We start from the raw sequence: 15,281 nt of genomic DNA, 5'->3' as shown, positions 1-15,281 counted from the left end.
AAATTAAGTGCTGTGAAGGAAATGAACAGGGTATATGTGAGAGAATACCAGTGGAAGGGTCTTCTTTCCATAGGATTATCAGTGAAAATTTCTGAGGTGGTGTCATATGAGCTGAGCCTTGAATAACAGTAATAATAATCTTAACAAGAGTTTTCCGATTGATAGGGTATCCCATCATTATCATTTTACCTGTGAGGAAATGGAAGAACAGAGAGATTAAGTAACCTGCCCAAGGCCGCACGTTAGAAGATGCAAAGATCATGAGAAAGAGCCTTCAAGATACGGTGACTAGCCCTTGCTATGGCCTTAAAAGTGGAAGAGACAAGCAAGGTACACAGACAGTCAGGGCACTTCTAGAGGCCGGTGCAGCTAAAGCATGATTAGCAGACAGGGGAGTGGCAGTAGATGATGTTGGAGAGGTAGGCAAGGGTCAGACCACGCAGTACTTTGTTGGGCACTGCGTAGAATTTGGATTTTATTCAAAGTATCATGGGAACAACTCAGTGAAGGAATTTAAACAGGGGTGTAATATGATCAAATTTGATGCTTCGGTTTGGTATCCACAGATTCAGCCAACCATGGATTGTGTAGGACTATAGTCCTTATTCAGTGAAAAAAGTCTGTGTAAGTGGACCCACACAGTTCACACCTGTTCTGTTCAAGGGTCCACCGTGTCTTTCATCTGTTGGCAGTGCATGAGGGAAGGACAGGAGCTGAAGGTCGGTGGGGCGGGAGGTGTCCATGGGAAGTTTGAGGAGAGAAGCAGGTGTGCAGTAGTGGTCTTGGGTGGGGTGCAGATTGGATCATAAGATAGAATAGGCTTGCTATACAATGTTGAGTGTCTGTCTGAGGTTTTTATCATCGTGAATTTAAAGTAAAATCAATCTGTATACTTATGTGATTTTTCTCCAGTGATGTTTAGCTGGGGAATGCAGAGGGTTGGTTCATAGAGGATTGGTATCCTGCCCATTGTGTCCAGTGGAGAAAGAGAGTATTAAAACTGTATTTGCAAAGGAATAATTATAATGACAGATCATGTAATCTGGTGGGTGTTGTTGGAAAATAAGGGTGACTGATAGATAATTAAAGGGGGGTGAGTCAGGAGATTGTAGGTGGGATAATTTGAGGGACAACTTGAACAGATGAGGCAGAAGTATATCAAAGTATATTCAGTGAATAGATGTTGTAGTTTGAAGTTTGGAGTTGGTACAGATCTCTGATGTACCCACTGCAATGAGTGATTTGAGGCAAAGTAGATGAAAAGGCATTGGGGATGACATGGTCTAGGGTTTGAGACACTTGGGTTTGGACAGATTGTTCTTTTAGATGAAACTGCTAAGAATGATGACGGGAGTTGGTGTGGGAAGGAAGACCATGAGTTAAGAGTTCAAGCCTTCAGTAAGGAGGGAGAATGACCAAAGGTTGGTGGGTAACAGAAACAAAAAAGGAGGGGGAGAAGATGGTGTAGTTGGATGGCTTGTGTCTCAAAGGAACAAGGATTTTTGTAAGAAAGGAAAAGCAATAGTTTGGAAGTAGCAGGGACAAGAATACCTACTCCACCTCCTGGCCTTAAGGATTTGGGGATTAAAAAGAGCAAAGAAAAATAGTCTTCTGGACAGCAGAAGAAGTAGTATCCTTATTACCAGCAGGTTTCAATTAAGGCAAAGAGGTGGAGGGAATGTTCCTGAAAAAGAGGTTCCTAAAAATGTTTGCTGATTAGTGCAGGCGTTCTAGAAGGGAGCGGAAGGTTTTGGAGGGAGGAGAGGTAGGAGTGGGGGAGTGGTGGGGTGTGGGCATCAGAGTGGTTAGGGCAATAATAAGACCAGGCACCCTTGAACTTCGGTTCAGATGACAAGTAAACAGTTGCACTGTGTAATGGAATTAGCCCCCCAGCCCCCAGCCCCGGCCATAGTCTCTGAGACTACAAGCCCTTGATTCCAGTGCTGCTAAATGCTTCCTCAGAGAGTGTGGCAGCTTCCCATGCAGCTTATCCTGAGGTCTCAAGGAGTAATATGGCAATTTTCAGGGAGGGCAGCTGGTGCCAAGGACTAATGGTGACTTGTCCAAGGTCACACAGAATAAATAATAGCAAAGCAAGTCTCCTAACACCAAACACCAAGTCTGCTCACCACTCTAATTTGTTCATTTTAGTTGTAGTGTTCATTTACCCTACTGCTGGTAGAGCTGGATCCATTAGACCATTAGAAAATGAAAATTAAAGGGGAAAAAAACCCCTAAAAACTAGCCAGTATTTTGCTTTGGGACCATCCCAGGCTCAGAAGCAGGTCTGTACAGAAAAGATGAGAAATGACTGTGTTTCACACAGGCCCTGGAGAGCAGTCGTTTCACCCCGCAGGGTCTGTATGACCATAACTATGTGCTTTACCCTCATGCATGTGCTCTGTCCACAGGGTCATGTAGGCACAACAGCAACCAAGAAGATCGATGTCTACCTCCCCCTGCACTCAAGCCAGGACAGACTGCTGCCAATGACGGTGGTGACAATGGCCAGCGCCAGGGTGCAGGATCTGATTGGGCTCATCTGTTGGCAGTACACAAGCGAAGGACGGGAGCCGAAGCTCAAGTAATCCTCCCTCTTTTTGGCTGCTCTAGTTTCTGGTTGTCTCCTGGCCACCCGTGCTGCATTCTGGGCCCAGTCAGTCTCTCTAGGCATTGGCCTGGGAACCAGACGTCTGCATTGATCCAGGTCAGGTCGCTTCCCAGATCTTGGGCCTGTGTGTCTCAGCCTTACCTCAGAGAAATCTGCCTCCAAAATAGACTGATAAGTTTGTGAACCCCTTTTATGGTGCTTGCTGATAAAAGAGGCATGGGAGGTAGTGGGAGGGAACTAATGTTTGTTGAGCACCTACCAAGAGTTGGGTGCAGTGCTGGGCACTTCACACCTGATTTCTCACTTAATTCTCCCGCTCCCGGTGAGGGGACATTATGATCCTCATTTTGCAGAGAAGGAAGCTTAGGATCAGAGAGTTGTTATTTGCTGAAGTTTATACCAGTGGAAGATGACAGAGTCAGAATTTGATTCCTGGTCTATTTTATCTGTTTACCTTAGACAATAATCCAAGATATTTGCATTATTTCCTTTTGGTCTGATTTACAGTTTTCTTGTCAGTTAGTGGCTCAAGTTTTCTCTCAGTCACTAGGCTCTATTACTCATTAAACAATTATATTAAAAATACAGTGCTTGAAAGTAGAGTCTCAGCATGTACATCATAACTTGAACTTTAAAGTGCTTTGCTGTATTGGTTTTCCCATACTTAAATTCCTTATCTGACAGGCATCCTTTCCCAGTTTTATGTGCTCTTCCCAGCATTAGGGTTTGGGATACAGAAAAATGTAGTGGATGCCTTCATTTTGGAAATGTATTCTCATGGAGATGTTCTCTTCTCACATTTTCAGAGTTAGAATGGTCCAGTCTGCTATCGGGTTTGTTTGTTTGTTTTGTCCTTTAGGTGCATTAAATTTGTACTTTATTCTCAAGTTCTCATTGACATTGCCCTCCACTTTGCCTGAATAAATTGTGCATATAAAGATAATCCTTATTGCTCCTATGGCAATAGAAAGCCTTTTCAACCAAGATACCACCTAGGTTCAGAAAAGGGTCAAGCCTGCAGCTATGCTCAAGGCTGAGCTATGGTGTTTTCCCTTTTCAGAATGACATAGAAGCAGGAAAGAGAGTCACAGCGCTAGTGACTTTATATATGTTGTCTGAGTTAATCCTTAAAACATTGCTTATTGCAGGAACTAAAATCAGGAGAGGGAGAGGAACTTGCCCAGAGTTACACAAAGAGTAAGCAATAGAGACAGGAGTTCAACTGTGTCTTACATTTACAGATGAGGAAGCTAAAGTGTAGAGAGGCTAAGTAGCTTTCCTAAATCACACAGTAGGTGATAGAACTGGTATTTAAACCCAGGAATTTCTGACTCGAGAATCCCACTCTTCACTATTATATAGTATTCTCTATCATGGAACTCTATTATAGGTGATACTAAAATGTTTATTAAGACTGTACTTAGTGCAGGCACTTTGCTAAATCTGGAAATACAGAAGTGAAAAAGGCATTGATGCCTTTAAGGAGCTTATTGTCTAAGGTAAATAGGCAATAATAATACAATGCAATAGCATGTAAAATCATGAGAAAAATCTGACCCTGTATTTGGTAGTGAGAGTGGAATCATGAAAAGCAACCTTAAGTGACACCTGAACTGAAAACTAGAGCGGGGAGAGTATAGCTCAGTGGTAGAGCACGTGCTTAGCATGTACAAGGTCCTGGGTTCAATCCTTAGTACCTCCATGTAAGTAAATAAATACCTAATTAACCCCCCCACCAAAATTTTTTTTTAAATAATAAAGTAAAAAAGTGAGTAAATAAACTGAAAACTGGAGGAGGAGTAGGGAAAAGTAATGTAGAAAGGTTGAGAGGAGGGTGCTCTAAACAGAGGGAAAAGCGTGGATTTCTGGTTATGATGGCCTTTTAATTTCATGCTTTAAATTCTATATTCTGCTCCAAATACCTAGTAATGATAAATGAAATATGTTATTGACATACTTTAATAACAAGATAAACATCCTGTGGACTAGAAACACAGCCAAGTGCAGAAATAGGTAGAGTGTGCTGGGACTCAATTTTTTTAGGGTATTACTTCCCAAAAAACATGCTATAAATGAGTTTAACAGTATGTGAGACACTAATTTTCCTCAGGCTTCAGGGCAACTAGGCAGAGCCTGAAGGTGGCCAGAGCCTCCAGCTATCATTTCTGGGTAGTGAACAGTCTGATCCCTCTACCTATGTGCTATACACATACTGTTATTTTCTAGGTATGCCATGATATCAAAAAAGAGTGGGAAACACTGCTTGAGGGTGGAGACCAAAGGACTTCATGCCTAGATGGGGACCAGAGGAATTCTCACTGCTGGAAACTGGGAGCTAGGGTAGGATTGTCCTGCCTGTGAAAAGAAATTGAACAAAGCTTCCTGGGTCTGTGGCTCACTTAAAATTGTGTTTCTGGAGTTGCAGGGGAATAGAGATAGCTGTGTGACCAGGACCTGACCATGCTGTGACTGGGTTTATGATATCCCAAGTGTCCCAGTGTTACCAAACGATCGGAACCCTGAACTACCAGCGTAAGACCTGGTTCTAGACTGGAGGCCTCTGCACCAACAAGGATGGAAGACAGTGGCAATATCTATAAAAGCATTAGACAGGGAGGGGTGAGAGAGGAAGAGAGCGAGAGAGAAAACGAGAGAAAGCAGTCCTATTCAAGAAAAGCTAGCAAATTAAAATTCCAAAGCAAACCAGTATAAGTGGTACTAAGAAAGAAAGACAGTAATCTGGAGAAGTCACATTTAACAAAATATAAAAAAGTGACCTGAAAATTAATTTCAAATAAATATGTTTAACTTCATCAAAGTGATGAAAGAATACCATCCATGGTAAACTTCTAGGAAATTGTGAAACAAAACCAAACAGGTAAGAATCCAAGAGGTAGGTTTAGGCCTTTTTCTTGCCTTTTGAGAAGGCCTGCACTTCATCTATGGAGTGTGTACCTATTTTTACTTTAAACTAAACACCCACCCCCATGCCTCATGGCCTCTCTGGCCTTCTAAGATGGCCAGCACTCTGTCTATAGAGTATGTATCTCTCTCAATAAATCGACTTTTACTCAACAACAGCAACAACAACAAAGAGGTGGATTTAGAAGACCAATTAAAAGTACTGGAAATATAAAATGCAGTTATGAAAGTTAAAAAAAAAAGTATATGAGATCAGCTCTAGACAGGGCACAGTTAAAGAGAAAATGAATTGAAAGATAGGACTAATGAATTCACCCCAGGATGTAACACAAAGATACAAAGAGATACAATGAATGAAAGATGAAAAAGGTAAGAAACATGGGGGAAAGTTAGAAAGCCTCTCATGTGTGAAGCAAAGAATAGAGAGAATAGCAAAGAAACAATATTTGAAGAGATAATGCTGGAGGATTTCCCAGAATTGAACACAGATAAGAATAAGTCTTTATATTAAAAGCACATACAAATTAAATAGAAGAATGATAGCTTTTTCAGTGAATGAGTGCTGGGACAATTGGACATCCATAAGCCAAAAAAATCAGCTGCAGCTTAAACCACATCCCTTGTATAAAATTAACTCAAAATGAATTGCAGCTTAAATGTAAAATGTAAAACTATAGAACTTTTAGAAGAAAACAAAGGAAAAAAATCTTTGGGACTGAGGGCTAGATGAAGAGTTCTTATACATGACACTAAAAGCATAATCCATAATAGAAAAAAAAATAAATAGGACTTCATCAAAATTAAAAATTTTTGTTCTACAAAAGAACCTTACTTCCTTCCCAGTCCAAAAGCTGCCAGGCAGCCATTCTGCCTTTTCTGTTACCATGGGTCAGAGTCTTCTGTTCCATCTGGCAAAGCGAGGTGGTCAGGAGGGTGGCAGTGAGTGAACTGGTAGAATTTAAGGCAAAAACAAAACCAATAGGGATATTCTGGTAAAGTACATAATGAAAAAAGGAACAGCCCACCAAGATAATATAATAGTTCTGAATGTGAATGCGTCTAGCAACATAGTCTCAAAATATTTTAAGGGAATTATAAACATACATCCTTGACTGATCCACAATCAAAACAGAAAATTTCAGTACCTTTTTATCGGAAACTGATAAAGTAAACCAAAAATTAGAAAGGCTAATAAGGAAGATTCAAATATTTAATTAGCAATACCGAACCCCCCCAATAGAATTTGTCTTGTAATAGTTTGTAAACCTCTGAAATTGAGTATATCTTATGAAGATCTGTATTCCTTAGTATACCTAACATGTTGACATTTTAAAATAGTTGCTCTGTAAATGTGTTTTGAGTTACAAAATTACATTGACTCTAAATAAGCCATGGTCTTTTGAAATTTTTTGTAATTCTTATGTGACAGTGGATTTCTCAGTTCTGTTTGCTATAAGGCAGTCTGTAAAGTCAATCCCTGTAATCTCATCAGGAAATGAAGTGCAAGGGTTTTTGTGTTTAGTTTTTCTCTAGCTTGTTTGTACCTAAGTGTTGAAATAGATCCTTGTTTGATCTTTTGCGGTGGGTTGGCCCTGTGGAAGAGCTCCTCATTCACAGGGGGCTGAATTGCTAGATGAATGGGAGAGCTTTCCTTCAATTTCAAGAAAATCATTTATTTATGAATGTTGCTCTCCTGTCAAGAAAAAACTATTTATTTAAGAATATTGTACTCCTGTCTCTGTGCCTTAAAAACTGTCTATGGAGGTAGGCTTTGGCCCCAGGGAAGGAGTGGAGAATTTGGCTCGACTCTTGGCCTTTTTTACTATAATAGCTGTTAATTCTTGAGCAAGATTGGGTTGTGGTATTTAAGATAATTTCCTGCTTATTTTGATGCACTGATTTTAGAGGACTATTCAGAAGAAACTAACTGAAATCATTTCAATCTCTAGGTAGTTGAATATTTAAATTTAGACTTTGTTATATAGATTCATCTTTTTTGAATGTTGATCAGGAAATGGGGCCTATAAAATTTCTGCTTAGAGATTTATATTTGGAGGGGCTTACTATATAATAAATTTGTACAAATTTTCCATAGATTCTGGGAAAAATTACTCTCTATAGGTTGCAGACTTCAATATCTGCTTATTAAGTCAACAAGTTAAATTACTATGATGTTCTTAACAGTTTTTGACTATTTGGTCCATGGATGATTAAGAGAAATGAATTAAATTTCCTTTGTGTGTGTGTGTGTGTGTGTGTGTGTCCCCATTTCTCCTGTTTCCACTTTCAACAGTTTCCACCTTATATATTTCAAGCGCACAAAAAGATTCATGCATTTCATATCTTTATTATGTATTTATTTTTAATGTAAAAGCCCTATTTGTTTCATATATGTATTGTGTCCTGCCTTTTTCTTTGCTTTATTTCAGTAATATGAGCCATTTTTCCTCTTGTTCTTTTTGTACTTGCCCATTATATCTTTGTTCAGCCTTTTTGTTTTAGATACACTGAGTACCTTTGTGAGGTTTTTCCTTCTTGACCCAGTCTAAGTCGTTTTCTTTTCATAGGGAAGCTTATCTTACTAACATTTACTGTAACCACTGATATGTTGGTTTCATGTTAGTCAACTTGTTTTAAGCTTTGTTTTTTATGCTTTCTTTGTTTTTGGCTTTTTCTTCTATTTCAATCTTTTTTTAAATTCTGAAGCCGATTACCTATGGAATTAAAAAAATTTTTAATAGACTTTATTTTTCAGAGTAGTTTTAGGTTTACAGAAAAATTGCACAGAAAAGATAAGAGTTCCCTCATATGTCCTTCCTGCCCTTCATTTTCCCGGTACTAAGGTCTTACATTAGTGTGGTGCATTTGTTACTACTGATGAACAAAAATTGATACATTATTATTAACTAAAGTCAGTAGTTTGCATTAGGTGCACTCTGTGTATTGTACAGTTCTAATGATTATATCGTACAGGATGGTTTCACCAGCCTAAAAATGTCCTACACGCCATCTGTTCGCCCCTACCTCCCTCACCTCTGGCAACTACTCATCCTTTTTACTGTCTTTGTAGTTTTGCATTTTCTAGAATTTCAGCTGCCTCCTTAGAATCATACTATCTGTAGCCTTTTCAGACTGGCTTCTTTCACTTAGCAGTATGCATTTAAATTTCCTTCATGTCTTCTCATGGTTTGAGAACTCATTTTTCATATTGCTGAGTAATAGTCCATTGGGTGGGTGTACCCAGTTTGTTTTTCCATTTACTTGTTGAAGGACATCTTGATCACTTCTAATTTTTGGCAGTTATTAATAAAGCTGCTATAGATATTCATGTGCAGGTTTTTGTATGGACATACATTTTCAGTTCATTTTGTGTGTACCTAGGAGCACAATTGCTGGATTGTATAGTAAGCCTACGTTTAGCTTTCTAAACTTTCTGAACTGCCAAACTGTCTTCCATTATTTAGCATTTTCATCAGTGGTACGTGAGAATTCCTGTTGCTGTATGTTCTCACCAGCATTTGGATTAGTAAGCATTTTGGATTTTAGCTATTCTAATAGATGTGCAGTGGTATCTGGTTGTTTTACTTTGCAATTCCCTAAAGAGATGATGTTGAACATCTTTTCATGTGCTTATTTGATGTCTGTCATATTTCATGAGCTGTCTATTCAGGTCTTTTGCCTGTTTTTTAATCAGGTTGCTTTCTTACTGAGTTTTAAGAGTTTTTTGTATGTTTATCAGATGTGTGTTTTATAAAGATTTTTCTCCCAATCTGTAGCTCATCGTTTTATTCTCTTAACAGCACCTTGACAGAGCTGAAGCTTTTAATGTTAATGAACTCCAACTTGTCCTTTTTTTTTTTCACACATTATGCTTTTGGTAGTATAGCTAAAAAGTCATCACCAAACCTAAGGTTACCTAGTTTTTCCCCTTTGTTACTGTCTAGAAGTTTTATAGTTTTGTACTTAACATTTAGGTCTGTGATCCTTTTAGAGTTAATTTTTGTGAAAGGTGTAAGGTCAGTGTCTAGATTTTTCCTTCCTTTGTTCCTTCCTCCCTCCCTCCCTTCTTTCTTTCCTTCCTCATCTTAATATTCAGTTGAAAAGACCATCCTTTCTCCTTTGAATTGCCTTTACTCCTTTGTCAGAGATCAGTTGACTATATTTATGTGGGTCTATTTCTGACCTGTAAGATTTTTTCAAAACATTCCTTAATTAATATTTCTCCATCAGATTCCAGATTCAAGAGTGAAACAGTATCTTTTGAGGAACATCCATTTGTAAAAGAGAGAAGAATAAAATTCATTGAGGTTTTACCCTGTCAAGAACTTGAGATGGGAGGTATACACTTGCTCTTTGCACAAAACCGTATTTACTCTACTTCATAGGTGATTTAAGGGATTTTCAAGGGTAATTTTGACTAGTCCCAATTTTATGCAGAGATGTTAGTCGTGTATTATGACTTCATTGTACACTAGAATGGCCGTTCCTTGCCTTCTCTTTTTCAGTTGTCCCTTAGACATTGAACATATTTCACTGGTCTCTTACTTACTATTACTCTTGATTAGGCTACTGACAGGTAAACTACTAAAAACCTGAAGAATGTGGCTGTAGTACAGAAAGCTGGAGTAGTATACTTTGGAGATTATTGCTGTGCACAGTGAGTGGAATTTTCTGATTATAGAACTGTCCAAATGAAACACAGTCACGTCACACCTGTTAGAATGACTGTCATCAAAAAGACAAGACATAACAAGTGTTGGCGAGGGCATGGAGAAAGGGAAGCCTTGTGCACTGTTGGTAGGAATGTATATTGGTATAGGTGGTATGCAGATTCCTCAGAAAATTAAAAATGTGACTACCATGTGATCCAGCAATCCCACTTCTGGGTATACATCCAAGGGAAATGCAAATAGGATCTCAAAAAGATATCTTCACTCCCATGTTCATCGCAGCATTATTCACAATAGCCAAGATATGGAAACAACCTAAGTGTCCGTCTATGGATAAACGGATAAAGAAGGTGTGGTATACAATAAAATGTTATTCAGCCATGAGAAGGAAGGAAACCCTGCTATTTTCAACAACACAGATGAAGCTTAAGGACATGCTGAGATAAGTCAGACAAAGTACTGTATGACATCACTGGGAATCTAAAAAGGCCAAACTCATAGAAACAGAGATGAGAATGATGGTTTCCAGGGGCTGGGGGAAATAGGGAGATGGTGGTCAAGGGGTACAAACTTTCAGGTTTTAAGTTCTGGGGATCTAATGTACAACACAGTTGAAAAATTGCTACGGGAGTAGATCTCAAGTGTTCCCACCCTGATGGAGCTAATGCTACTTGGTGGCGATCATTTTATAAGAGTATATCAAATCAACACCTTAAACTTACACAGGGTTAAATGTCAATTATATTTTAATAAAGCTGGGAAAATATATAATACAAGCTGCAAATGTAAGCCACATTTGCAATTTTAAATTTTCTGGTAATTATCTATTTAAATGTTTCCCCCCCAAAATGAGTGAAATTAATTTGCATAATGTATCTAATCTAACCCATTGTATCTTAAATATTATCATTTCAACATGTAATTGGTATAAAAATTATGATGAGATTTTTTTAATATTCTTTTTTTTTTATCATGTTTTCAATATCTGGTGTTTATTTGCTGTTTGCAGTACACCAGCACATCTCAGTTCCGGTTAGCCACGTTTCGAGTGCTCAGTAGCCACATGTTGCAGAGTGCAGCTCTAGAGTATACCAAGTCATGACATAGCCATGCAACGGATTTCACTGTGGATTTGCTTCATTCTGATGTAACCTCCGCTACCTAGAGCCCTTGGGAAGCTTGGTGGGTTTTAGGGTTTATCTCATTCGGTATTGAAGTTTCTTTATTTTAATATTTTTTCATAGAAGCTCTCTAATGTGTTAACATTTTAATCTGCCTTCTTAATCAGTATATAACAGTGGTTAACAGTGTGGGATTCAAAGCCATAGTCAGTTAGAATTCTGGCACTAACCGTCAGGGTGATTTTGGATGGATTACTTCAGCCCATGATTCCAGTTTTCTCATGTGTAAAATGAGGATAGAAATTTTCTATCACAGTAGTTATGAAAATAAAATGAGAAAATACATGGGAAGTGCTCAGTAAAGGTTCATTTCTGTCGCTGCTAGATACTATAACTATAGCTGGCTACAACTATAACCAGTACCAGCAGTAGTTCAACAATAGTAGCGTAATTTAGTCCTCTCTTGATACTGTAAGTAATTGTGCCATGCTACGACGATACACTGATGCCCTGTGGGCTTATGAAGTTATGTAGGAGCATTTGACCTTACATTATGTGTTTTCTGTCAACTTTGCAATCTGAATTCTTTATACTCCCCTCCCCCTTCTATCCACCACTATCAACTCTTCTCCCATTTCTAGGTTGCTGCTTCTAATTTATACTCCTTAGAGTCATCCTTGAGAACCACTTACCTAAATGATACAGCTTAAGGCACCCTTCCTGTTCTGACCCCAGCTATGCTCCCATCCATCCTAATGCATCACATTCTTTAACTGGCAGTTTCTTGACACTGATACCATGTCTGCTTTTGCTGTTTCCTTAGAAATGCCTTTCTCACTCTTCTTTTGATACCCTGCTTAATCTCAAAGGCTTAAGTCCCTCATCACTTCGTCATTCAGCAAATATTATTGAGTTCCAGGCCCTGGGTATTGAGGATAAAATGGAGAACAAGGGAAATGTGATTGCTGCACTCAAAAAATTTAGTTTGGTGGGGAGGAAGAAATTATCAAGTGTAATAGCACTTTGTTACTGGCTCATTTCACTTATCATTTGTATTCATTCATGCATTCAGAAAATATTTATTGAGTGTTTGCTATATACCAGGCATTTTACTGGATATACAGTGGTGAGTGGAACCAGATGTGGTCTCTTTCATGAATTCCACAATCTAGTGAGGTAAAAGGGCAAATAATTCAAATAATTAAACCAAATGATGTTTGCTTAAAAACTAAGTGCTCTGAAGAGAAGGAATGCCATTTATGAGAGTCCTACCTAGGATTCAGGGAGAAATTCCCTGAGAAAGTGATACCAGAGGCGTTTGGCAGGGGAAGTTTCCTGGCAGATGGAACAGTATGGCAGTGATGCTGTAGCAGGAGGAAGCATGTTGTAGTCAGGGAACTAAAGGCCATTGTGGCTGGAGCACAAAGAAGGGAAGAGAAAATAGTCTGGAATGAGACTAAGAGGGGAAGGTAGGGGCCTCAGTGGTGATTAAGAGAAGTGAACAGATTCTGGAAATATTTAAGAGGTAAAATTCGCAGGACTTAGGAATGAATTAGATATGGGAAGTGTGGGAGAGGGGCAATACCAAGACTCCCTAGATTTCAACTTGCACAACTTGATGTATTGCATCCTTCACCCAGATAAAGGAGCACTGAAAGACTGGGTTTTGGTGTGTGAAGGGGGCTGGGAAGGGCAGCATGAGTTTGGTCTTCTCCCTGTTCATTTTAGATGGCTTTGCTGTATCTAAGAGAAGTTTTCAAATAGTTATATTTGCATGTTTGGAGTTTAGAGAAGAGATGAGCCAGAAGTGTGAATTTAGGAGTCATCTGCATAGAGATATTAATTGAAGCCTCCAGCATGGACGAATGAAAAGAGATAAAGGTCTAAGACTGGACATTGAAGAACTGTATGGATGGTGGTGCTGAAATGGAGTGTCTTAGGGAAGAAATACATTCAGAATGGGGTAAATAAAGAGTTCAGTTTTGGGTGTAATGTAAGTAATTGGTTGTTTTTTGGGTTGAGATTAGTTGAGAAATATCCAGGTGAAGAAGCTGAATAAGTAGCAGGATAGATTTTGGAGCCTGGGCCATACCTATTTTATGGGCTTGTATTCCCAGCCCATAACACAGTGCTTAACACATAAAGCTCAGTGAATAATTTGCAGAATGAATGAGAAAATAAAGGAACATACAAAGATCTACCCCCCCTTGGCATGCTAGGGAGGCCCTTCTCTAGGTGTCTGCTAAGACAAGGTTCTGACTGTGTATAAACCTTTCTTCATTAAAAATCACTGAGTTAGCAGTTCTCAACCTGGTGATATATTTAAGTGATAGATGAGGTTTGGAGAGAGTTAATACAAATATTTTGTTCACTGAACTGGACAGAAAGATCGCCCATTATCAACATTTCCCAGGTGCCAGAGCCACCCCACCACACTGCTAGGTAATGAATTGGTTGATACAAACACACTGGAATGCCTGCTGTGTGTCATGCTCATGGCCAAGCACTTTAAGTGTGTTATCTTATTCCTTTTAACAGCTCTATAAGGCATAGATGGTAACAACAGAGAAACTGAGGATCAAAAAGTTAAGTAATTACCCAAGATCATATATTTAGCAAGTACCAGAATCAGGATTTGAGCTCAGATCTGACTTCATTTCCCTTGCTGTTAACTACCATGATGTACAAAGAAATGAGGCTCTTCTCATGGTGAAAGCACCATGGACATTATACCCACTTGATATTTTCCTCCCTTCCTTCCTTCCTTCCTTCCTTCCTTCCTTCCTTCCTTCCTTCTTCCTTCCTTCCTTCCTTCCTTCCTTCCTTCCTTTCCTCCTTCTTTCTATGCGTCCATCTATCCATCTTTTTATTTTTGTAATCATTTATTCAGCAAGCATTTACATGTTTTCTCTACCATCCCAGGCCCTCTGCTAGACACTGGGATACAGGAAGTCATAACGTAAAGTTTATGGCCTCAAGATGCAGGCTGGTGGATGAGACAGATACCAAATCATACAATTTCAGCTCCACTGTTATTAAGGTTTGCTAAAATAGTGTATATCCAGAATGCTGTGGGGACATAGAGAAGGGCTTTTCTAGTTCTGCCTGAAAATGGGGGACTAGATTGATTAGAGTTAGTAGGGTTGTCAGGAAAGGCTTCCCAGTGGAGTAGATGCTTGAGCTAAATCTCGAACGTTGTCTAGACAGACTAGGAACAGGGAGCCTCCGGGCTGAAAGGCCTGCAAGAACAGTGGTGAGAGCTGGCATACAACCTGATCAGGGTACTGCAAGCAGTTGGTGTGACTGGCCCCAGGATGTATGTCCAGGAGATTGGGTTGGAAGGCTTTATGGAAAACATGTACTTTAAAGGATCTTTTGTTTTTTTTCTAAAGATAGTGAGTGAAAGGTTTTAAGCTGGTGAGGGTGACAGCATTTGTGTTTCTGAAAGGTCCCTCTGGTAGTGGGACTGAGGGTGAAGTGAATATTTTCAGGGTGAATTTGTAATAGAATTCATGAGTTTCTGAAATTTAGAATTCTACCAAGTGAATTTGATTGAATAATTTCTCTTGTTCAAATAGAACAATACAAGGAAGGATTTTCCAGAAGTGATGGAATCAGCAAAAAGGGATGTTTAAACAGCTATTATAAACATGCTCCAAATGTTCAGGATAACAGAGGCAAACATGAAGAGGAAAGAAGTAAAAGATGTATATTTTTAAAAATCCAAATGAAACTTCTCGAGATAAAAGTCTAGTATCTGAAATGAAAAGCATTCTAGAGGAGATTAAAAGCAGATTTGACACTGCAGAAGAAAGAAGTTAAGAACTTGACGATGTAGCAGTGGAAACTACCCTAAAAGGAGCTCAGACAGAACAATATGAAGGTCTTGCTTCTGCCTAAAAGTCAGTGGGCATTTTCTCCCTAGAACTTTACCAGAAAATTTAGATTTTACTGTTC

The 15,281-nt window shown here is 39.0% G+C and overlaps 1 protein-coding gene across 12 annotated transcripts in view; it reads left to right on the top strand.

The window, feature by feature from the left end:
- The window catches only part of MAPKAP1 (MAPK associated protein 1), a 209,748-nt gene that overhangs the window by 91,260 nt on the left and 103,207 nt on the right, over positions 1–15,281 (top strand). For all 12 annotated transcript variants that reach the window (XM_064490513.1, XM_010984339.3, XM_031450461.2 and 9 more), the window contains one exon: positions 2,412–2,584. In XM_064490513.1, coding sequence (XP_064346583.1) covers positions 2,412–2,584 — 173 coding nt within the window. The remainder of the gene's footprint in view (positions 1–2,411; positions 2,585–15,281) is intronic.

The sequence above is a fragment of the Camelus dromedarius genome, chromosome 10, assembly GCF_036321535.1.
Source record: "Camelus dromedarius isolate mCamDro1 chromosome 10, mCamDro1.pat, whole genome shotgun sequence".
NCBI lineage: Eukaryota > Metazoa > Chordata > Mammalia > Artiodactyla > Camelidae > Camelus > Camelus dromedarius.
Note: the sequence above shows the minus strand (reverse complement) of the source record. Positions and strands in the feature narration are given on the sequence as shown.